Genomic DNA, 25917 nt, shown 5'->3' with positions numbered 1-25917 from the left:
TTTAACTAAATGTTTGTTTTGTCTCAGTTGTTTGTGAGTCTTTTATTATTGCTTAAAGTTATACTGTGTAGAATATTACTAAAAACATTTTTTTAAAGTTATCCCTCTCAATCATCACTTTTGACCCACTAGACGTGTCAATCTAGATGTGTCAATACATCAATACAAGCAGAGACATGCTCTGTTTACAAACAGTAAGCCGACCCTTATTCCTGCATAGTATGTCTTTTAAGCAGATAAAAAAAAACATTCCAATTATAAAACTATATGCAAGGTATTCACATTAAAACAAAATGAGGAAAAAAGCAAAGATGCAAATAGTAGTAAGTAGTAGTGGGATCTTTGCTAACTGGCTCTGTGTGATATAACAACTGTTATATCTGTTGTTTAAGATCATGTTAAACTAAGGAGGTACAGTATAATTGTAGATGCACAGACCTCAGCTGTCTCTTGTGATGTTAGTTGCTGTTGTCGTATGCTCCATTGTTTTCCCTCTTGTTGCAATCCACAAAATGCTTTAAATAGTGCTACTGTTCAAACTGTTTCTTCTTTGCCGAGGCGATTTTAATCTGTAACACCACATCTCAATCTGTCGAGCTGAAACAACTCTCATCTGCAAGTAACAGATAAGCAAGCCAGATAGGCATTTGCAATTGATGTTCTGTCATCAGAATAACAAGGTGCATAAATGCCCAGGAGTATTCAAGCGATGTGAGATATTCAAAAGTTAAACAGAGAGACAAAAATGGAGCACTCATGTTGTCATAGTTCGCTTTGAAGCCTTCTGTATGTTTCTGTCTCTTTCCTGATTTCTTTTTCCAATTAAAATTTCATTGTATGAATAATGTGAGTTGTCCTTTGCTATGAAACACTAGCATTTGAAAGCTGATTTGAAGTGTGGGTTTGACTCTGACTCATGCGATCCATACAATAGACAGACCTCCGTCTCTCTTCTCCATTAGCCGCATTGCTCATTAGCAGAGACATTTACCGTCAAATTGACAAGAAAAAACTAGATGTGCATGCTTTTATTGTTTCTATTTTATAACCCGAGCCTCTCTTGTGCATAATAATGTATTGTTTACAGTAATATAAAAGCACCTTGCCTGCTAAGTAAAGCTGGATGTTGACTCATGTTGGCTCAGTGTGATAATAATGTCAGTGATATCAATAATATTTGGCAGCAAGAATGGATTTTGTGAAGAGGGCGAAACATATTATTGTATGTAAATGTTTTATGGATATGCTCATAAATGGAGTTCAGACTGCAACCGTATTATTTTTAAATCAATAATGTCAATAGCCCAAAGCAACATGTCAAGTAAAAAATAGTGGCATGAGTTAACAAATGCAATAATTGCAAACATATTTCAAATAAACTGACAAGTGTACAGCAAAGTCCCTGAGGCATTTCTGAAAAGTTCATAAAATCAGTGTTTATATAATTCATTTCTCACTATGCCCCGCTTATCACAGTAAATAGTTGAGTGTTTATTAAAATGGATGCATACAGCGTGCCGCCACTGCTGCTGCAGAGCTTTTGCTTTCTCAACATTGGAAAATAGTGTAAAGTGTTATTTTTTTGCAAGATGCTGTTAGTTGTCTATCTGCTGAGGTCTCTGAGGACTTTGAGGACTCTTTTGTGTAGTCGTGAGAGTAAATTGCCATGGAAGCACTGAGAGCCAGTCTGAAAGGGATGGCTCACCCTGACTGGAGAGGCTGATACAGATATTACGGCTGGCTCCCTGAGAGCTGCTCACGCCTAATGGGACAAAAGTCCAATATTAACCATGAAAGTCAAACTTTAAAGTACAGACATCTCATAATTAAAAACTATCATGAAGGAGACCCAGAAAAAAGGCACTGGATGGTAGTGATACTGAAGCTGCACCTATATGAGAGAAAAAATGAGACTGTCCTTCCCCAAAAAAACCACCCCATGTTTCGTCGGTGCAGGAACTTAAAACCATATTTGTAGTTCACGGCGCCCTCTAGACATTGTGCTAATTATGAAGGACTCCGAGGTAGAGCAAAAGGGAATAACAAAATAAACAAACAAAGGACTTCCACCCAGGAGACATGTGTTCATGTTTAGATTAGATTAAAAATCAGAGTTATTATTGTTGTAACTTAACTCTCATTTGTCAACTGTTTTTTGTAACACTTGGCATATATACCTTTTTTCCACTAGCTTAAAGGCAGAGTTGGGTGGAAATAAAAATCTTTCTTTCTTTTTTTTGAACTTGGGAAATTGCTGTGTGAAACCACCATTGCTTCCCTTAGCTCCTACAGTTCATAGTATATTTCAGACACAAGTACAATATCAACATGGCAGCACACAATAACAAATTAGTTTGTCAAACCTCAGGCAAACCACTGTCGCTGTAAGTTTTGTCTAAAATCAGACACTTCTTCTGGATCACCAGAGAAGCTAGCAAACTCACTGTGGTGGTAATAAAGCTTTGAAGAAAAGTCTCAAAATACATTGAAAATTCAAATTACATTGAATTATATTCTGTATAAGTATAAAACATGTTATCTGTGTTCCTTATAAATTAAGAATCCCACCAAATTGTGAATGAAATTACTTTATTCTTTGATTTTGCAGGGGGGAAAAAATCCTGTCAATGACAAAAGAAAACTACGACTTAACATCAAGCCCCACATTTGTACCTCCTTTGTTAGCTTTTGTTAATCAATTTCATTGTTAAAATAACAGAAAACTTATTTGAACATGGCTATTTTCTTTTTGTAGTGTGTTTTAAGTAAAGAAAATAATTAAAAAAACAAAAATTTAAGGCCACAACGCCTAGTCCTTAGTAGATTTGTTGCCTAAACATAACAACACTGGAGGTGAATAGCATGTTTAAATCATCATTACGTCTGGGTATAAGGCCGGTAAGGGTAATTTGTGGTTCATATTTGAGGATCGGGACAAACAATCTATGTGGCCATAAGGTTTGGAGGACTTGCTGAACAATAAAATAGATCACAGTCCAATGGCTCCATGCTAAGAAGTGCATCCACTTCTTGGTATATGGTACACAAATCTACAGGGGTCCTTGAAAGCATCTTTAAGGAAACTAGTTTAATCTAATCTACCGCAAAAAATCTACAACTTTTGAAGCGGTTTGCATTCATGGTTTCCTTTTAAAATAAAATGCAAAGAATATAATATGAAGTAAATTAATTTGGCTCGGTTAATGAGATATTTAGCAACTGCATTTAAAGACCGCTTACAAAATGAAGAGAGGAAAAGAAAACAAGGCAGAGTCAGTCGAGTTCAGCTTGAAAAAGGATGTTTTTCCTCTGAAAATGCAAACACTTGAACTACTCCAAATCCAATGATCTTTGATTATTTGTATAGGGCTTTTTTAATACCACTACATCTATATAAAGGAAGGCTAATTTACATTCCTATCAAGTAGAATGCAGTTCAATACTGTCTGCATTAGATATGAGGCAAATCTGTGAGTCTGTGACAGTGAACACCTCCCTCGTAGACCAGAATGAAAGAATATATCATTTCAAAATGAAGCCCTGCACATTTTTTTCTCTCATGCATTTATACACTGTCTAGGAAAACCCCCCTCCAGCACTTGTTTATCGCTGTTTTGATGGGGAGAGGAAACAAGATCGACTACTCTGCAGGAAAAACAGAGATACCGAGCGTCTACCAGGTTGGCACAGTTCAAAGGATTTTGCCTACCTGGCCCGAGGAATGGCCACTATCATTGAGGCTCACAAGTGATTTAATTCCTTTTGTTACTTATCAAAAATGCAGTGAAACTTCACTTCCAGCTGCTTATTTTCATTTCAAATAATCTCTCGTTCATTTAGATCAATGAGTTGCTATTCTGGGGCGGAGGAGAGTGAAAACCAATGTATGAGGAGTGTCTGTGTTTAGATTAGTAACCTGAAGGAATAGCTCTCTCAAATCCAGACTGAGGCTCCGGCTCTGCTGAGGACACGTGTATTACTAGTGCCATCTTGTGCAGAGAGAGGTGTACTGCTGCAATATCAAAACCAGGCTGATTTTTTTTTCAGATCCTTTTTTACATTTTAAAGCCATGCTACACCTGCTGTCCTTAACTACATCTACTCCTGCTTCTCTGAGAAAACCCTCTGATTTCAAAAGTGGTCTATTTAAATCTAACCTTGGTTGCAGGTTGATAAGTTAACAGACTGCGTACAGCTGCAATAGCCATGAGACTGCACTCATCAACTCCTTTTCTCTGTAATGTTGCAGTCAGTCTGGTGACCTGATGGTTAAATAAGCTCTCCCTGTACTGTTCCTGCTACAGGCTGGAGGCACAATAATGTCAGCCGTCATCCTTCAACTGCTCCCACTGTGAGAGGCAGCATGGCACAGCAGTAAACACTCGCGCTGTGTCAGTGGCTGCGGGCGACACAGAAATAGTCCTCCTCTCCCAGGACCCGGCTCTCGCTCCATCTTCAGGGTCTCTGACTCACTAACCAAAAGGAATAGCAAAGACGTAGCGGCTGCTAGTAGCCTTTCATTACTTTAGTAATCTATAACAACCTCCGCTTACCATATGACAGCCGATCGATGGACCACTGAACAGAAAAGTAAACTGTCTCATTGTAAGTAATGTAGGGTTATTGGATGCTGATTTTCAGACTCATTTCAAACAGGGCTGGCAGATTCTGACCCAAAGTATTCACAATACCATCACTATATTTATAGAAAATATTAAGGGGATATACTACTTTAAAAAACGACCCTTTTGCACGTGTGCACATATATTATGGTATCTCAGGTGCCTCCTAACCCACAAACAATAAAATAAGACAACACAGTGAGTTTTTTAGTATGAAAAACATAAGAACTTTTCAGATTTGTCTCCCCTTTCTACATCACATGCAGGGTCATGAGAATGAGGCCTGAGAACCTTTGCAAAGGTGCAGTGTAGATCTCCGGACCACCATTTTGATGGGAAAAACATCAGCAAAATGAAGAGTGCAAAGTTAATTTCAAGCTGTCAGAGTTCATTGCTCACTTTAAGTCAAAATACATTGAACTCTATTTTGCAAAACATGTTGGATTAAACATTATTGCACCCTGGGGTGTTTTAGGGGTCTGTAGATATGCGCTACCTTACGTTTACATTCACAGTTTTGTATTTCTGTCAACATAATGACATCTTTATATAAGTTTTTGTATTACAAACAAGGGTGAGTTAGAAGTGTGTAAGGAGCTGGGGATTATATTTTGATACTGCACTTTATTATATATATATTGAAGATTTTAGTGATAGTGTAATTCAGTTGACAATTGCCCCTATCAAATAATGCTCCCACTACAGAATAATTATATTTAGCCCCACTTCTCACTCCATACTGAAGGAATAAAGGGATCTTATGTTGATACACTATCATAATTTCTTTATGTAAGATTTCAGAGGTAGAACCCCGAAGTAGCACTTTTCCATAGGTAGCAGTTACGGATTAACTAGTAGCCCTACAAACTAGTTCATGTTTTGGCGGTTTAACAGGCTTCTACCTACTAGTTGGGCATTCTAGTAAAAAACTAAACAAAGATGGCAAATTTGTAATGTTCTATTCTCTACCCTTCAAATTCGGCACAGTGGCCAGTTTGTTAATCCTAAATACCAGATAAAACTGCTTGTCAACGGAAGGTTAAGTGTCGCTTCAGTGAATGTTAGTAACTGCAACAGGCTGTAACGTTAATGTAACCAGTGTGCCAACTTGTATGTCGTCACACTGTTAAAATAATCGCCTAAGTCATTTTTTGTCAAAATGAGGGTCTTTTTGCCGAAATCATCTCCTCATTGCCACCTATGGTAAAATCACCTACATCCTCAGTTGATCAGATCATGTGATTTTACCCCTTTAAGGTAATGGCCTATGTCAAGTGTGTGACTTAAGCGGATTTATTATGACTAAGTCAAAATAAAATGTGACTTAGGCCATTTTTTTAACATGCCTTTGTGACTTTAACACTTTATTTTGAAGGTGTCTACATAAGAGTGACATGAGTGTGTCATAAACATGACATTTGATGTGTCATGAACATTAATGACACTTTGAAGTAACATTAATCCTCATGATACTTGTCATGTCATGTTTCTGACAGGCTTGTGTGACTCTTATGTAGACACCTTCAAAATAAAGTGTTACCATATCTTGCTTAAATCACAAAGGCATGTTCAAAAAATAAGTGTAAGCCTAAGTCATTTATTTCTCTTAAGTTACATCATTTACACACAATGTTATTACTATGCCAATAGCCATCCTTTGTTACATGCTTTTTGAGTGAAATGATCAATAAATGTCATATGTTATACTTTGGGTGAAGTTTTTTTGTGTTTCCTGCAAAAAGTGAGCGATTATTTTAACAGGGTGACCATGTGGCATTAGGTAGTCTGTTTCTACAGTTTACCAAGTGTTGCCTACATTATCACTGAAATTCGAAAACCACCATTTTTTTTATAACAGTTGAATAATTCCCAACATAAGTTGAAACCAGAGTGGTGTTAAGGGATGATGGGGTTGAGTTAGGACCAATAAAGTCTGTTAAATAAATAAGAAATAATTGTTAGTAAGGGTTTCATTCTGTACCTGATATGAAGTGTTGACAATCCAAAACCAGGTGTTTGTGAGGTTCTGTCACTCTTCTTCTGTTTCCAGGTCATTTTACTGCATTAATCCATTTTGCAGTCTTTCAGCATCTTTAGGAATCCGATGAAATTCTCTCACTTTCATTTGTGCCATTTGTGTTTTCTACCAGCTCACTTTGTAGTCTATAAATAAAGCAGGTGAAGAAACTAGCTCCTAGCTGTCAGTAGTCTTTTCGCGCTTTTTTGCTTTTTTCCAAAATGACGGCTCTTTGGATGACGTCACCTATCTAAACTCAATCAAGCCAATCAGAGCAGACTGTTTTTTTCGGGGCAGCTTAAAGAGACAGGTGCTAAAACTGAGTCACACAAACTTATCAGATGTTGAGGTGGCAATTTCACCTGGCAGAACACAAAAGTTGCTGGTCTAATGTTAATTAGACCAGCAACTTTTGTGTTCTGCCAGGTGAAATTGCTGTTTTTGTCAAAGGATTCCAGTGACTTTAAAAACCATAGCTAACTTTGCTGTCATAAACATACACTTATACAGTGGTGGTGGTTGTATTAGTAAAGTAAAGTAGACATTTATTCATTTTTATTAGATGGCCCTTTTTAGGTGGCTAAATATATTTTGTTGCAGTCTTCATAGTAATTTTACCTAGCAAAATGCACGATATGTGGGTCCTCCAAATCCTAAATCTGTTAGCTTGTGTTATTATGTGACTTTAATCTCGACCCACTTCAGTACTTTGCTTAGCCTCCGTGCCGGTACTCAGCTTTTCCAAACAATGAATGTACCGACTACCAACCCATCTGTAACACACACTGGTTGTGGAGAAGAATATATATGTAGCAACATCATCATCATCTACACACCTACATCAGGTCATGTGGGAAAAGGTTTTTAGAAAGTACCATTTTGAAGCTAAACCATCCTTTAAAAGTTGTAAACATGTTTAGTAGAAACCCAAAATACATGTATGAACCTGAAAATGAGCATAATTTGTCCCCTTGTGTCAATGACAAATCGGGAATATTTTTGAAGGTTGTAGTGATGGTTGTGGCCGAACCTCTGGCCTTGTTTTTTCAGTGTGTGTGTGTGTGTGTGTGTGTGTGTGTGTGTGTGTGTGTGTGTGTGTGTGTGTGCATGCATGTCCGTGTGTGTGTTTTAACCCTATGGCAAGATTGGATTGTGTGGTCCACAGCTGTGCACGTGGGTGTAGACAGAGCTAGGCACAGTAGGCAAGTCCTGCTGCCAGACAGCTTCCTCAACACCCCCCACTCCTCCTCCTCCTCTTCCTCCTCCCCAAGCCTGAACACACACACACACACACAGTCAATATAAGCCGATGCACACCCCCCTATCCCCTCCTCACACACACAAACACATCAGCATAACACATGCTCTAACAGAATCAATCCAAGTCAGTGTAACCCTTCCACTCGCCAGCCACAGCCTAAACACACACACACACACACACTTCACTCTGCAAGCTGTGGTGACAGACTTGCCTGTCTTCAGTTCTGGGCATGTCACATGCTAATGTATTCATCCACCCACAGCAACTGGAGAAGCAGCGCTCTTAAGTACAGTCCAATCAGTCTCTGGCCTGCTAATGGCTGCAATCCAGCTCCCTACAGTAGCTTTTTCTTTCTCTTCAAAATGCCATGTGGTCAAATGTCCCTCAAAGCTGCAGCAGACCAACAATACCACTTTGAGGCAGAAATGCTTCATTTTCATTATCTGGACAAAAAATTAATTGACATAGTAACCCCTTGTGAGCTATTTGTTTCCAAGTTTAATTCTGTTTTCTGTTTAATCTGTCAAAAATGTGACTTGTGTGGCATTTTATCTGCGCCTCACATGATTCCCAAAATGTCTGCAACAAAAACAACAAATAAAAGGATATTCAGTGACGAAGATTTTGTTTTTAATTAGTACATTTTTTCTTAAAAATCTACTCTATATTCAGCATAAGGGAGGCAATAGACAACCCCAAGACAATAGAAGCAACAAAACATAAGCAGTGGACATACCTCAACATCTCACAGACAACAGTGCTTCAGGGAAAGGGCAGGGCAGTTATGGGAATATATACAAAGAAAAAAAAAGAAAAAATAATCCCCACTCCAAGACAGATTTCTATGCAAATGTAACCCAGTGTAATTATTGATTGTCAAAGATTTGCATGTACTTAAACAATAAGTATACATTCAGAGTGTCTTTGCAGAGCCCTTTGGCTGATGTGGGGTTGTAAAGCAGCGTTTCACTCCTGTCCTTAGGTGCCAGTGTGGATGGAGGTCAGTATGTCTGAATGTCCTCACTCTGCAGCTACAGTCCGTGTGGAAAATGCAACCAATTTAGCTGTGGTACCACTCAGGATCAATATGACTTCATCCCCGGCAGGACCGAGGGGCCAATCGGATGGCTGGCCTGAGAGGTCCTTAACAAAGTGGGACAACAAATAAAGAAGGCACAGACTGGACTGACCCGAGAGCAGGAGAGGGGGAGGGAGAGAGGAGAGAGCCAGGAGAGGAGGAGAAAGTAGACAAGGCCAGAGGAAACGAAGGGGAAAGAAGGGAGAAGAGGACCAGGAGAGGAGGAGAAAGTAGACAAGGCCAGAGGAAACGAGGGGAAAGAAGGGAGAAGAGGACCAGGAGAGGAGGAGAAAGGAGATTACAGAGAAGAGAGGAAAAGAAAGTAGACAAGACCGGAGCAAATGAGTGGAAAGATGGGGAGGGGATGAGAGGAGACGGGGCGAGACAAGGCAATAGGACACGAGAAAAGGCCAGAGGAAATGAGAGGTGAAGAAGAGAGAAGGCGGAGGAGAAGGAAAGGAAGTAGGGGAGCTTTAAAACCAGCACTGGTACTTCTTTGTACCAAATAACTAAAGAAAAGTGAGATTTCAAAGACATACTGATTGATACATTTGATACTTTATGCAGTACACAGAACATAATGGTTTTAGATGCATAGTCCCTGCTGCTTTACTGCTGAAAAAGGTAAAGAGGTATGTCTGTTGAAAAGAAGGAACCAAAGCACATTCAGTACATGTTTTAAATCAGACACACAAAAGAGGATATCTACAATAAGAGAATATAACAGTGGAATAATGATGCGATGCGGAGCACTGAGTCCGAAACTCAAGAAAATACCAAAGCTGATTATATGGAATGCTATACAAATGAAAAAATGTTGGTCTTAAAAAAAAATACCAAATAAGCTTCCTGGTATTAACGTTCATATTCTTTGTATTTTCCCTCATGTTTACACATGTAAATAGAAGACACATGTGCCTTTTTTATACAGAATTTAGAAATTCACAAAATAAATAAATTCACTATGGCCTTAAAATTGAATCTCACTTGTATATTATATGTATATATATATATATTTATTTATATATATAGATCCATATATATATTCCATTTCATATAAACAGGATTTAAACTGCGGGGCCTCAGAAGCAGAGGCTGATAGAATCTGTTTTATCCTGCATATTCTTTCTCTCCGTTTGTGCCTCACTATCTTGCTGTGCCTCCAGTCTGCAGCTCTATACAAACAGTTTTGATGTTGGACTGTCCTTGGTGGACAGAAAATGCCCATTTCCATAGTAACACAGTGTTTTAAGGCCAGGAGTAATAGAGAGCGAATGCATACCTTTTTTTTGTTTATATGAAAATAAATGAGTAATAAGTTCTTAAAAGTCTGAAAGTCTGAAAAGCCATTTTGTCCGTTTTTCATCTTTTCCCCAGACCTTTCCTCAAAGAGTCTTGAGCTGTTTGAACTTCCTGTAAGGCACTCTTCAATTAAACTCTGAGATGTGTATATTTTGTTTCACAGGAGTGGACACCGTGACACAGCATCCAAACTCGAAACGTGTTTTATTTGTTTTGAAAAACACACGTCCCAGCACGTTCTCAGACGTCTGATTTCATTGCACCGTTTGGCATTCAGTCCCCAGTTTTGGTTTGTTGCGTCCTCTTTAAACATACAAGTCCAATGAGATGTAAGGTAAGAAAACGAATAACTGGCACATTTGGTAGGCAGGGATCCCTGGTTCATCGAATGGCTGTTCTCCTAGAGGGGGAGGTTGTGTGTGTGTGTGCGTGTATGTGCGTGTGTGCGTGTGTGTGTGTGTGCGTGTGTGTGTTTGTGTATGTTTGTGTGTTCGTGTTGGGCAATGTCTGTGGAAAATAAATTCCAATTCTGGAAAAGTGACTTAAGACAAATGAAACACTCCCTTGATTTTTAAAATTAGGCACTGGTCACAAAATATGTGAGTAAACAATAAATCCTGAGGCTGAACTGACCAACCTTTAAGGGCAACACACGCAGCGGGATCCCTCACTCTGATCTTTGATCAGATCACTGTGGTACGAGAAGAAAAACAATAAGTCTGTGGTCAAAATGGATTCAATTGTTGTTTTTGGTTCAGCTTGTATCCCGCAGCTCTAAGCCTCTGCAGGCTCTGTCTTTATCTGGATAAAGTTTGCAGGCAATTGGACTGACAGTGGCAGCTCCTGCAGGCCTTTGATTCCCTGCTCAGGCTGCAGGGACATCTCCCCACGCACTTCCAGCTCCTCCACAGGGGTCAGGCCCTCGCTGGGGCTACTGCTCTGTGAGAAATGTCCATTAATTATAGTTTCACTCACAGCCTCGTGGCCCTGACTTTGACTGGTATCAATGATCACAGTCCTGTACTGCAGCTCTGCCTCCCCTACCTCAATCTCTTCCTTTGCAAACGTATTTGCCGCCAGTGATGGATCGCCGTTCACGATCGACTGGAAGTAACTGGGGTCCAGCATTTCCTCTTTGACCTGCAGCCCCGAGAGGTCGCTGGATTTGAGCACGGTTGCAATTACGGTGCCGGGCTGCTGTGCCACCATGGTCTGCCCGCAGGTCGTGTTGATGGTGACCAGGCGAGGGAGACCGTTGAGGCTGGAGGCGGTGGAACTAATGACTCCTGGAGGGGAAGTGCTACAGGAAGAGGTGGAGGAGCCCAGACTGGTGACCAGGAGGTGCTGAGGGAGGCCGTCCTGCAGGCTGTTGGCTCCACCTGATAGAGAGGCCGTCTGGATGGTGAGCACATCTTTACCGCCTGCTGTGGTGGGGGACATGGTGTGGAGAATAACCCGAGGCGGGGAGGAGTGGCAGGAGTCCCCGTTGGCCAGAACAGTGGTGAGGGGGACCGACTGGAGAGAGCCGGGTGAAGTCAGGACCATAGGAACCGATGTGGGAGCAGTCATGGCCCTGAAAAGACAAAATGAACTGAATATGCACTCATGTTTTTTCATCTTCTCAGGCAGATCTGTTATAATTGAATATTCAGTTTGTATCTTTGCAAATATAGACAAGGATTATTTTTTAATGGAGCCCTGTTGAGAAAGTTACCCAGTGCACAGCTATGATGCTAAACAGCAGAACTAATGCCCTTATTAATATAACAAATGGCGTTGTCAGCTGTACTGCAGAAGTCATTATTCTCCTTGATTCCTAACTGCGGACAATGTTTAACAGCTTTAAAAGCCAGATGACTGATAGTACATTGATTATACAGGCAATATAAAAACAAAAACACAAAGAATACAAAAGAGTTGTGTGGACTTCTCTCTGACATCAACAACAAATGAACATTTAAAGCTTTTCAAATGTAGTGCGTCCTGCAGGGCTGCTGGATCACACTGGTTAATATGACCTCTGCCTATTCGCTTTGTTTGTGTGTTTGTCAGCAGGATTACAGAAAAACTTCAGGCCTGATTTTCATGCAAACATGAAATGGGTCATGGAAGAACCCATTTTGGAGCTGATCCGAATCACGGGGTGGATACACAAATTGTGTGTTATGTCGTTAACATTGAGAGCATTTGTGTGCTGTCAGAATAATCGGAAAAATTAGTTCCCAATCATATTTCATGGCTCAGTTTTTTCTGCTCTTTTTTTCCCCACAAAAATACTTTAAACCACCTTAAATGTGTTGTTCTGAGCAATCAAATACAACACATCTTGTTTGACTGCCCATGTTGTTTCATAGCACTGGCTTTGACAAAAGGTCTGCACTCTCTCCGAGTGCCATGATCATGTTAAATGTTTTTCTAAGAGGATATTAGGTTTCAAGCATATTTATAAACTTTAAAAATACAACATTGTCCAAACCCTAGAGGAAGAGGAGAGGAGACAAGGCTAGAAGAAATGAGGGGAGAGACGATGAGAAGAAGTGCGAGAGGAAAAGGGGAGGATGACAGGGTTCGTACAGCTTTTTAACCCATTATCAGGCAAAGAACTATATTTGGTAACTTCAGGTAATATTTCGAGAAAAAAAGTTGCAAATTTACTAGATTAACAAGAATAAAAGTCAAAGATTTAAGAGATTTAAAGTGGCAAATCTGCACGAAAAAGTCGCAGATTCACAAGAAAAAAGTGGGAAAAAACGTTTTTCTCCCACATTCACCACTTTAACCCATAATAAGGCACTCATTGAAATACTTGCAAATTCCAAATTTCAACCCTAGAGAATATTGGAGGATATTACATACTGCTTACATACAGACTTTTTTTCTTGTAGATTTCTTGTAGATTAGTTGCAAATTTGCAACTTTTTTCTCGAGATATTACCTGAAGTTACCAAATATAGTTATTTGCCTGATAAAGGGTTAAGAGTAAATTCAGGAACTATTCAATCACTTTTAAAACAAATAAACCAAACATTTCCAGACTTGAAGCCTTTGTCACCGTCTACATATTAACTCATTCTGTTCTTTTTCTAGGGTTAGGGTCAGGGTTCGCTCCACATCTGGTTCAAGACACCAGGAGACAACAAAAAACATGTTTGAAGACGTGAAGATAAAAAACAGATTATGTTGAGTATCAATCATTTTTTCAAAAACATAATGGTTCAAATTAAACCCTTTCTAAGAACCCAGGAGATTAGACGAGAAGGATAGGACAAGAGAAAAGACCAAAGGAGGGAGGCAGAAGAGAAGGAAGGAGTGAGAGGAGCTTTAAAACCAGAACTGGTTCGTCTTTGTACCAAATAACTAAAGGAACGTGAAATTTCAAGGATACGCTGACTGATACATTTGATACTTTATGCAGTGCACAGAAGAGCTTGTGAATGCACCACTGGCCTTGGCGAAGGTCTGCGCTCTCTGAGTGCCATTCTAGTATTATACATGTTTTACTGCTACTGTGTCCACACCGCTGCCTCAAAGGTTTAAGCAAACAGTTTATCTCAATTTCTGAAAAGCTGGCAAGGTTTCAAGATAGAACTGAATTCCCTTTCGAGTTGCAGCCATTAAAAAAGGTCGACACGGGTCAAATCGGTCATATGACGTGAATTTCAAGGACAAGTGCATGTGTGTTTGTGTAGTTCTCAAATTTGTGAATTTTACAGGACAACTGAATAAATACGCTTTACACCTCAAACGCTCTGAAAAGAGTTCAGGCATCAAAGCCTCCTGTGGGTTTGGAATAGATACCGACTGATGCTGGATGTTTAAGGTCCACACTGATATTTCATGGTTACAAAAATCCAAAAACATCAGATAAACTGATATTTATTTTTCATTGGATAAACACATTCAATAAACATCCCTTACAGGAGTGGTTTGACATTTATTATTTCTTGTTTGTTTTTAGTGCATATTTGATGTTTTGTGCCAGCCGTTTATTGGTATGTGTTGCTTCGTGTTTTCAGTTTCTATTTTTAATTACTTGTGTTCATGCCTTTTTTTTATGTGAATTTTTGAAATTCTGCAGGACAGCCGTGCCAGAAGTACAAAGAACAAACATTCAGCCTTCTTCCTAAATCAATGATCACAAGAAATAAAACATCATCTCTGTTTTAAATTACAATTATGCATGAGGCCACCTGTAGTTTTAATCTTGAGATTAAGGCAAACAACTTTTTAGGTCACGGTTTTTCGAGTTGACTAGCTTACACAACTGAGTGTGAAGCAGGACGTAAGTTAACGCGTTATGTTTAGTGTTTTTAAAGCAGAGGGGTTATAACAGTGACTTCCTTGAGTCTTTCTGTCACTGTGTCTCTTACCTCATAGTTTGATGTTGGACAGTTGACCCATGGTTGTTGTGCAGCATATGGACAGAGTGAAGGAGCTGCTCAGTGTCTCCGCCGTTGGAGTCCTGGTACAGATATTCATCATGAGGCTCCTTCTTCATGTGCTTCAGAGACACATGGTGTTGACTGTGAGCTCTCCCGTGTCCTTTCGACCCTCCACGGACCATGGAGCGCCCGTTGCTAGGTCTCTGACTCCCGTAGCCGACGGTGACATCAGAGCCTGCGTCTTCATCCTCAATCACCACCAAGTCAGCTGGCATCTCCTTGAACTGGTAGACCAGCCGCTGTCCCTCCACTTTGGCCAGGATGCCTCTCTGATAGTAGTACCTGAAGTAGACATATGGAGGGATTTTGAGGGCACAGACATGCAAAGCGTTCCAACACCCCTTAAACCAGTAGTTCGCGACCCCCAATTTAACATGCATGTTGTCCGTGACCCCCGCTCACTGAACACAATCTCACACGCACAGTTCAGATCACCCAAAAAAGAAACAAAATGACCTAAAAAAGGAAACAAAATGACCAAAAAAGACACAAATTGACCACAAAATAATCAAAAAAGACACAAAATTACCAAAAAAGACACAAAATGACCAGAAAAGACACAAAATGACCAAAAAAGACACAAAATGACCCAAAAAAGAAACAAAATTACCAAAAAAAGACACAAAATGACTAAAAAAATACACAAAATGACCAAAAAAAAGAAATAAAATTACCAATAAAGTCACAAATTGACCACAAAATGATTAAAAAAAAGACACAAAATGACCAAAAAAGACACAAAATGACCCAAAAAAGAAACAAAATTACCAAAAAAGGACACAAAATGACTAAAAAAATACACAAAATGACCACAAAAAAAAGACATTTAATGACCAAAAAGACTAAAACACATGAACACTTTAACACAGTGGAGACAGAGCTGACTTCCTAAATGATTTGGCGACCCCCAGAAATCATCTCGCGACCCCAATTGGGGTCCCGACCCCAAGGTTGAGAATAGCTGCCTTAAACAACATATAGACTCTATAATTGCCTCCGGTGGTCATTTTGAGTCTCTTGTTAATTTTTTTTGTCTTTTTGCAGTGTTTTTCTCTGTGGTTATTTTCCCCATTTTTATAGTCGTTTTGCATTTCTCTTTGTACGCTGTAATAAATTATTCTGTAGTCATTTCATTTAACTAAATATATTTGATAAAATGTATTAAATATAAATGCGTCCTTGAATTTGAGGCAGTTGTTTAAGTAACTTTAATATAAAAATGTTTGAGATAGAATCTACTTATTTTGATCACATTAAATATAATCTTTATGTGTATGTAATTCTAAATCAAGAGAATTTTGAATGAATCCAACACAATAGAATTAGTCCATTTTTAATTGGCAGGCACTTCCTGTTAAGTTATTAACTCAACTTGTAACGTAGTTAGATTTAATTAATTAAATTGTGTGCAATCTGTTGCCTCAATTTTATTGAGTAGCTAGTTGTTCTGTCTCTTTGTAGACATTTTGTGTCTCTTTGTAATGACTTTGTGTCTATTTGTGGTCATTTTGCGTCTCTGTGTTCTGTTTCAGACATTGGTAGTCATTTCAGGTCGTTGTTTTTCTAATTGTTAATTATTACATTTGTCATTGTGTTGGTCTTTTTGCAGTTGCCTGTGGTCATTTTGCTGCTTTTATCATCTCTCTTTATAACCATTCTACATCTCTGTTGTTGTTGTTTTTGCTTTTTCATAGTCATATGGTCTCCTTGTGTTTCTTTGCAGCTTAGAAAACTGTAATTTTCTGTTTCTCTGGGTCTCTTCCTGCTTGGTACAGGTCTCTTTCAGTTACATTTTGTAGGTGATGGCCTGGGGGTCCCTGACACTTTGGGACCCTGAGCCTGTGCCTGATAGGCCCTTTTAGTAATCCATATATAAGCAAATAAGAAGCTGTTTATCATATTATTGATGTTTTCCTTCTTCAAAGCCTCATAAAATGACCCCAGTGTGTTATGAGCATATCTGTGTCGTCATGTCTGCAGGCTTTGGGAGCTAATGTGCAGGATAATGAAGCTTTGGAAAATGAATGTTCCTCTTACCTGAGAGCTCTTCCCATGGTCTCATAGTTCATGTCGGGCTTGTTCTTGTGTTTGCCCCACAGCTTTGAAACAGCCTTTGAGTCCACCAGCTTAAAGATGCCTTTCTCCCGCTGCGTCCACTTGATGTATTTGGGACAGGTGTTCTTGTCCTGCAGTAAAGCCAGAAGGAATTCCCACAGGTAGATCGTGTTGCCTGCAAATTGGCGAGGGGAACTAAATTAAGTCATGTTTTTTAACAAGCACATCAGACATTCATGATGGGGCCTTAGAGCTGTGCTATAGACATCTATAATTAATTTAGTAATTTAGAGTATTACTTAAAAATGTAATGTAGCAGCTAAAGGGTTGCAGGAGGAAATACTCTTTTCTAACAACTGTTGTTGTGTTGCTTGTATGTGTGCATGTGCGGCTGGGAAAGGAATTAATTATAGCAAGCCTGGGAGTAAATTACTCTAATTTGTGGGATGCTTTGGCCAGAAGTGGTTAAAAACAGCAGCGCTCCCAGTAGTCACTTGAATCCCAGTTACCATGACAGGGTGATGTATATGTGTGCAGCTGAACCTGCCGTCCCCAGCCCCCTCCTCTTTGTGTCACACTGTATGGTGCACTGAGGGTTCAGCACTAGTCTGCGTCTATCGGTGAAGCATCAATGTGCCCTCCAGCCTGCAATCACTTCTGTTTCCCCGCGAAACACAGCACTCTGAGATCCCCTCATCCATTAACTCGCCCAGATTCAACCCCGCCGGACTGCAGGGGTTGAGGACTGCTGTTTGTACACTCCACAGGAGGAAACAGAGCGTACACAAGAGGAGGGGAGACCTTGATTTTTATTGGCTCATTACAGAGAAGCGGACAAGTTAGTGAGGCTTACCTTTGCCCTCTTTGCTCTTCTTCCTGAGTGGCAGGTTAGGGGTGGTGATAGGGGAGCAGGGCCGCACCGCCCGTGGCTTCCGCACTATGATTCAAATTGAGGGGTTGTGTGTTATGAGGTGAGAGGTTACAGTGAAATCATCCAATTACCTACAAAACTGAATTTTTAGTGTGAGAGATTATTCCTGTGTTCTAAAAAAAGGAGGAGGACTACAGCCTTACCTTTGGTTTTTCTCTGAGGTTTTAAGGGGCACTTTTGGGGTATCTCATCCATGGATGAAGTGTCCTCATCTAGGGACATGTCAAGGGCGCCATTATCCATCTGGTCGGGCCTCAGATGGGCGTATGTCAAGTCTAACTCCGGCAGAGAGCCGTAGCTGTGAACTATACATTAACAGGAGACACAAAAACGCAGACAAACCATGAAAAGACAATAAAGGATGTGTCGGTAACACTTTACAATAACCATCTAACTTATGTTTATAGATGGTTTATAAACCAATTAATAACCATTTACAAAGTGCTATATACATATTTAATCTTTAAATGTTTTAAACCAATTTCTTAAAGGCATATGAACCATTTCAAAATCATTAACATACTTAATATGGTGTTAAAAATGTTATAATGAGTGCAACTAAAACTATTAATAAACTATTAGTTTTAATTTAATTATTTGTTAATGATAAAGTAACTATAAACTTACATTAATATACCATCTATTAGCCATTTATAAATGATGTAGTTAGTTAAACATTAATAAATTATGTATTTACCATTCTAAATGGCTTATATACGGTTTATAAATGATGATTAAACATTAATAAACTATCTGTTTACCATTTATAAATGATGGTTATTGCAAAGTGTTACCGATGTGTCTTATGCTCAAAATGTGATCAAAGTTGAAATGTAGAATATGTGAAGTGGCTTACTCATACGCTTCTCGTCCAAAATGTTGTTTGGAGATTCCATGTTGAGAAGAGCTGCTGCAGCTTCATTTGTCTCCATGCTGTCCTCTGCACCAGAGACTGTTGTTTCTGTGCACCAGGCACAACAAACAACAAATTAATCAGTGTGAAATCCTCGTTGGTAGCTTTGAATATTGTGGTATTTTAGTACTTGAATGTTTGAGTCTTTGTCTGATAAGGCTGAATGGTTTCGAATGACTACCAGGCTCCTTTTCATGTCTGCTGGCTCTAACTGAGTTTGACGGTAACATCATGATCAGTTTCACTTGTGCTGAGGCACGTTTGCACAAACAAGACACAGTTATTGCTACGTAAATAAAGAATTAAGGAAGGAAAATGTGAAAAAGAGCTCTTAACAGGCTGTGAAAATTGTGTAAATAGATGACAGTTGCTCTTTAGTTTACATGACCGTAACTACATAATATTTCCAAATAATTAACAAGAAGGTTGCTTAAAAGATCACTACATTTTTTGACTTTTTCAAAAGGAAACAATATGTCTTTGAAATAATTAATTCTACAATAATTACCTCCACCAAGGAGATTATATTTTCTGCTCCATTTGTTTGTCTTGTTTGTTTGTCAGTGGGGTTATGTCAAAATGTTTGGTCTTATAACACTGCGCGAGTTTTGTGGTCCTCTGTGTCTTTTATTTCTTTTACTACTTTTAACTAAGTCTTTTATTTTATTTTACTATGTTTATGTGTTTGATTGTATTGTTTTATTTATGGCATCATTTTAGATTTATACACTTATTATTTATTGCTGATTGGTATATGGAATTGTTTGTTTTATTGTTGAGTTTATGTACAGCACTTTGGAGACGTTTGTGTTGTTTAAATGTGCTATACAAATAAAGTGGATTGGATTGGATTATAATCATGAAACTTGATGAAATTGTATGCTTGCAGTTCCTTTTTACCATATTCAGGTGACGAACTGTGCATCGACTCTGTAGGCTTTGTTAGCGATTTGTTGTAATTAATTAATCGTAAGTGCACCAATAATTTGTTTCAAACCCATCAATTCTTTCTAAGAAACTTTTTTGAAATTATGGAATTATTAAGTAAAGCATTTCATAGAGCAGATGATGATATTTACATTTGTTTTATTAACAATAAAAAAGAAAGAGATTTAGCTGTGAATCTGAGCAGAGACCAAATTAAGGCGATATGTATCGTCAAAACAATATAAAAATGTCCAACTGCATTACGGCAACACTGGACACTTAATGTTCTGATCCTTGCATGTGAGAGAGAAACTTGAGAAAACCATTGATTGGTTGTTTTGCTAACATGGAGTACACAAAATATCTAACCATGCGTTTTTTTATGTAGACTATTTATTTGTTGAATTTCCTGAAAACATGCTATACCGTGATATACAAATTATCAAGATTTGAAATGACTAATATCAGGATAGAAGATTTCAGCAATAGCTCTAAACCAAATGTGTAGATTCAAGTTTTCTTGCCTTATCTTCCATTTCCAGACTGTTGTGATCTTAACTTGAACAGTAGTGGACTGTTATGTACATCTAACTGAGCACAGTTCCCTTAATTTTTTATTTATTTAACCTTTATTTAACCTGGGAATATCCCATTGAGATTAAGAACCTCTTTTTCAAGGGAGCCCTGGCCAAGAGGCAGCAAACACAGAATACAGTTACATATTTACATAACATACAGACCTTAAACACGTCATGAGAAACAAGTGCATGTTGTAGAATTGGCCTCAATAACTCTTAGTTTGGATTTAAAAGTGCTCAAAGAAATAAATTCAGTTAATTTCCATTCTTTCTGGCGCATATTCCAGCATAAGGTGCAGAGTAAACAAATGCCCTTTTACCCAACTCCGTACGAGCAGAAGGCCTGTCACACACTGAGAGACAGCGAGTGGTTGTTTTGTTTTTATTTTTTATTTATTTTATTTTTTCTTATTTTTTTGCTGGGACAGTTAGATTGTATAAATGATATGTTGATTGTAATTCAATGACTGTAAATATTGCTTTCTTTTATTGTTATTAGTTTTTCTTTTCTTTTAAAATGAATAACAGAATTATAATAATTTATCGTAAATATTGCTTTCCTTATCTTTTTCCTGATGCTTGCTTTGGCAATATATACATTGTTACGTCATGCCAATCGAATTGAATTGAATTGAATAGAAGGGACAGAAAGCAACAATTGATCTTGTGAACGAAGAGAATAAGATCCTGCATTTCTCACAGTAATTAAGGTGCAAATGTACGAAGGCAGCAGTCCCAATATTGAATGACAATATATAAATGACAATAAAGTAAAATATATTTACCTGTGAGGTCGACCCCGCCCACCAGGATGGACGGCTCCTCCACCACGTGGAGAGTGGTGTCCACCATGATGCCGTTGGTCACCTCGTCGGACTCCAGGCCCGAGTAGACCTGCAGCAGATCGGCTGAAGGGACCTGCTCAACAATCACAGCAGGGAATACTGACGGGTCGTCCAGCTGAACAGAGAGAAGACACACACAAGTACAGAGAAAAGGTTTGAGACATTGAGTGATCACAGGGAGGCAGAGGACTGAGGCTCTTTGCTCATATGTATGTGTATATATATATATATATGCAATAAAAACACCATTAATACCTCCACTGCACTTCATAAATGCAATCTAAAAACCCCAGACGACATCAGATTAATGCTATAACCAGATTTGGTCTCTTATCTTTATTGCCTTGTAAAATTTTGTGGATTCATACTCAATTTCAGCTAATGTGGAGGCACATAGCATGGAGGAGAGCTCATTTCTGTGGTGTTGCAGCGGTCCACAGGGACCCGCCGGAGAAGAAGGAACCAGCTGTTTGATTTGGCCTACTTCTCCTGAGAAGTTAATCTTATGCTCAGAAATTATATAAGCCCAATTGAATGTTAATGGATCAATCGTGAGTTGCAGGCGAGCACCCCCTTCATCATGGCCTAAACGTGCTTTGGGACTTCTAACCTCGCCGTCTCATTTCAGGCATGGCTCAGCCTGACGCAGGAAGGAGCCGCGGGACTCTGGGAATTACTGGAGTTTGGGCCAAACCATTGAAACAACTGAAAAGCCAAACATATTTGAGAGCTCCTCAAACACAGGCTGGGTCAAGAGTTCTTAGTGAGCGCTTGGTTCGTGTCAATGAGGAGGGACACGGGGACTTAACTCGCTGTTTGAATAAGTCGTGTGTTCCTCTATCACTCTCTGGTTCTAGGATCCTAACGTGACAGCTGTTCATTTGTTTACTTCAGAGAGCATTACATTTATACAGCATGAGAGGCAGTTCTGATTTAAAAAGGATCAAGTAAAACTAAACATTTTCACGTCCAAACCCAGACTTTTGTTTTTAATGGAAAGGTCGCCTCAAGTGCTTTGATGCAAACAACTCAGAGTCGCCGCCAGCAGATGGCAGCACACTACACTTCAAAACTGGGCTGAAATGATTTCTTTTGCCATGTCAGTGCCAGGAAGCTTGGGCTTTTAAGTGTATTATGTGTCCAAAAAACACTGAAAATGTTCATCAAGTTTTTTGGCCTAACAGGCATAAGAGAACTGCATTCTTTGAAAATCTTTTCCTGAAGTGAAAACAAAATAATATAAATCAAATATGTGTCCAAACAAAAGATGAATGCATTCATAACTGGACAAACACCTTCTGAATACAATGCTGCCTGTAATTGGGGTGTAACTTCACAGTAATGAGCTGAATGAGCTGGAACATTTTCACTGTTGACTGGACTCAAGGTAATTGAGATGTATCACAATACTCTCAACTCTCAATTTAACTGATAGATATCACTATGAAACCTCCCTAGTTGATATCTTATATTAAGATGTTTTTTAATATGCAAATGAGGCATTATCTGATGCTAAAATGTGGTGAATTTAGGGCAAATCTACAGATGCAAATAGACAAAGATTATTAAAGTAAAAACCTAAATGTCTATTTTGCACGCTTAATTTCCACTATTCTGACAGAAGACATGTAATGGAAGCAAAATAGTCCAAAATATCCAAATTAATCATTAATTAAAACAATATTTTGCCTGTAGCATCTCAGTTTGAATAAATGTGTGTGTATAATGTGGTAATTTTTAACCAGATCCATTAAGGATTAGTTTTTACAGTCGTGACCTAATTAAAGGGAACAGGATAGAGAAAGGTGCAGTAGGAGGAACATGAATAAAGGCTTATCTGTCTCTTGCACAAGTGACTATTGTTGGTTTGGACCTCTGGGGCATACCAGGTGTCTGGGCTGTGAGTCGTGGGGGTAGGAAGAGGGGGTGATGGAGTCCATGGATACACTCCCATTTCAGCTACACTTTAACCAGGAAACTAACAGATCCGCTCGTTATTTGGACACGGTAGGCCTCCGGGGCAGGACCAGGAGTGACTGCCCAAGGATTGTTTATGAGTAATTTGATGCAGTAATGTAGGTGTCTGAGAGTCTGGAGGATAATGGCTCCACATGATCATAACTTTGAATATCAACAAACAGCCAATGACATCTCAGCAGCGAAACCTCAAGGGGCGAATAAAAACCTGGAGTTCTGCTTTGACTACACTCAGAGTCTCACTGACATACACTGAATGTTTCCCATTAATCTCAGTCTTTGGTAGACATATTATCAGATAGCTAGACAGTGAGGCTACCACAGCTCCTCGTCTGGGCTTAATGATATTTGCTGTCCTTGAGTGAGAGTAAAGCATGTGTGTGTGTGTAGACAAAGGCATTTTGACTATTGGTCTGCTGATCTCCTGAAACAGCAGCACCTCCCATCAGTCCCACACTGGGGTTGCCAAGTCTGCTTATTACAAGCAACCTTGGGCTTGTTTTTCCTGTAAAGTCACTTTGAAATATTTGAAAATGTTTTGTTTTGCAAATATAGTTGCTAATTTGGGCTTTGCTACCTATACGCCTCATACGTGTCTCAACTATACACACCACACACAGGTGGCTCAGTGTGACACATTTTTTCAGATCATATTTGTGTGACTGATGGAGTAAGTGAGTGTGTGTGGGGAAGGTGACGCAGCAGAGTGGAGAAGTGTGAAATATGTTCACATTGTGCAGATCTCATGCAGCATCGTTAGCAAAAAGTTTTGTCCCATACATTAACTGAGATGGCCAGTTAAAGGTTAATTTATTCATTCTTTTTGTTATCCGGTTGGTTTTGTTCAGCTTCTTTAGAGTTAAATGCAAACACACACACACAGCATTCTCTTTCATATGACTTGAAACTTTTCTACCTTTTATATTTATATTTACAACTGTGAAATTTGAAATATTTCTATATTCATCACTGTATACAATTTTTTTTATTGCTGTCCTTGAATGGTTGCCTATGAAATGCAAAAAAAACTGTTATGAAGTATCTCTCACATTGTGGCAGGTCTGTTTCAGACTTGTTTTCACAGACCTGGCTGCTTGTTTCTCACACAAGATCTGGCAACACTGTCCCACACAGTTTGCTGACAGAGCAGGAGACGTCTGGGGCTGCTGTTGTTTTGATGTGAACTGGGCTCTGTTTTTGCTGCTTCAAACTATCCCCTTATCATTATCATGTAAACCAAGTGTTGATTTGAAAAGCATGTTGCAATGTGAGAGATAATCAGCGTGGAGGAGACTGTTGTTGAAAGGGTTTAGATTAGTGATAAGGTGGGGCTTTCAGGTGAACCGTCGCCCAACATGTAGCAGAGTGTGACAAATTATACTGAACATCATAAAGGTTTTAGCTGCTTCTTCCTCTTTGCTGACTCGAACAGTGTTTCTAGCAGGGAAACAGGAGCGATAAGTATCTGGCCGATTTGCATTTCTGAGTTCCCCATTCTGCCTTTGAAAGCAACAGCATCTGTGCAAGCTGTTCCCTCCACACCCCACTCTCTTCTGCTTTACCTGCCCAGCCACAATGACTCCAACTGTCTGTACACTTTCAATATCCTCATTATCACAATATTTGATAGTGCAGCAGCCCGTACCATGAGAGGTCAGGTTGTTTACTTAAATGCCTTTAATTCTGTAGCTTGGAAATTTAGAAACCTGCACTTTTATTTTTAATTAAGCTATTTCTCACTTGCCTGATTCGTCTGAAAATATAGAGGAATAGCTCCTCAACCGAGTAGCTTGTATGCATGTATCTAATATGCTTTAATAGGTACAAAGCTAAGACATATGAATCCATTGTAGGTTAAACTATTTCTATTACCATTCCAGAGTTAATACAGATGCAATGAAGGAATATATTTTTACCTTTTTATCCTATAAAAAACTAAATTTCAAAAGTAATACCAAAATGATCCTGAATCTTTTGATCAAAACGTATATTAACGCAGTTTATATTTCTATGACTTCACTGTTAAAACACTTTATAGTAAAACAGCTTGGACAGACAACATACAATTAGTTTATAGATTCTAAAGGAAGACCTCATTTTTTAAAAACAGTATAAAATAAATTTCTTCTATAAATTGATGAGCATGAAATAGTGATTTTTCATAATTACACAATGGCTAGCCCACCGCTGGCAGGACCCTCTGGATTAAGAGGTTAAGAGAGCAGGTTTTTTTGGCTACCAATTCAGAAAGCTAAGTATCATCCTGCAGTCATTACATGATACACCTTAGGGAGCTACTTATTGACTTAAAACCCAATATAGCGTGGCTAATCATTACAGAACACACTATGATTTCACTCAGCTCCAACAGCTTTATTGTGGCTAAAATAAACGCTATGTCCCCTGTAGTCATTGCTGTGTTGTATTTAAGGTAGGCTTTCGTAAAATCCTGGCCTGGGACTACAGATTAAAAATAGCCTCTTGGATAATTCTGCTTTTTTTTTAAAGCATAAGTATTTATTAATTTGCATTGTGCCTTTTTAAATAAAGCAGACAGCAGAAAGCAGACACAAAATGGCCACTGCAGTAAGGTGTAATTCCAGGACTTGGAAGGTAAATAGGGGCATGCTGCTGACATACCAGGCTTAGTGGGTGCAGCAAGGAACAAAACTGTAGCGCAGGAACAATGCAAGACCTTTTAGTGGCATTATCCCATCCCTTCCAAACAGCCTTGTAACTGGTCCGTCAGGTTAGACCTGCAGCGGTGCTATTCAGGGATCCAGTGACAACTTGTCACTCTAGATACACACATGCAGATACCAGTAAACACTCATACATCCACACTTACAATCAATCCTGCTCCACAGGATTCAGACACGGTTGTGGGGATGAGATAACTGCAGACCTGACCAGCCAATGAAAAGACACACAGGCACAGGTTCACATCGTTTGCACACACACAAGTCACC

General features: G+C 39.0%; 1 protein-coding gene across 4 annotated transcripts in view; it reads right to left on the bottom strand.

Annotated features, from left to right (window-relative positions):
* Nucleotides 1–10744: 10744 nt before the first annotated feature.
* elf1 (E74-like ETS transcription factor 1) overlaps nucleotides 10745–25917 on the bottom strand; it is a 52506-nt gene continuing 37333 nt past the window's right edge. For 2 of the 4 annotated variants that reach the window (XM_059346636.1, XM_059346635.1), the window contains exons 3-10: nucleotides 25797–25853; nucleotides 20912–21086; nucleotides 18565–18669; nucleotides 17852–18013; nucleotides 17631–17714; nucleotides 16760–16952; nucleotides 14651–15004; nucleotides 10745–11853 (exon numbers count right to left, since the gene is read on the bottom strand). In XM_059346636.1, coding sequence (XP_059202619.1) covers nucleotides 11055–11853; nucleotides 14651–15004; nucleotides 16760–16952; nucleotides 17631–17714; nucleotides 17852–18013; nucleotides 18565–18669; nucleotides 20912–21086; nucleotides 25797–25853 — 1929 coding nt within the window. In that variant the 3' untranslated portion in view covers nucleotides 10745–11054. Of the gene's footprint in view, nucleotides 11854–14650; nucleotides 15005–16759; nucleotides 16953–17630; nucleotides 17715–17851; nucleotides 18014–18564; nucleotides 18670–20911; nucleotides 21627–25796; nucleotides 25854–25917 lie in introns of those variants that run through there. The other 2 variants (XM_059346637.1, XM_059346634.1) reach the window with 2 other exon arrangements.

Source organism: Centropristis striata, chromosome 12 (genome assembly GCF_030273125.1).
Source record: "Centropristis striata isolate RG_2023a ecotype Rhode Island chromosome 12, C.striata_1.0, whole genome shotgun sequence".
NCBI lineage: Eukaryota > Metazoa > Chordata > Actinopteri > Perciformes > Serranidae > Centropristis > Centropristis striata.
The sequence above is the reverse complement of the archived record's forward strand: the minus strand, read 5'-3'. Positions and strand labels throughout refer to the sequence as shown.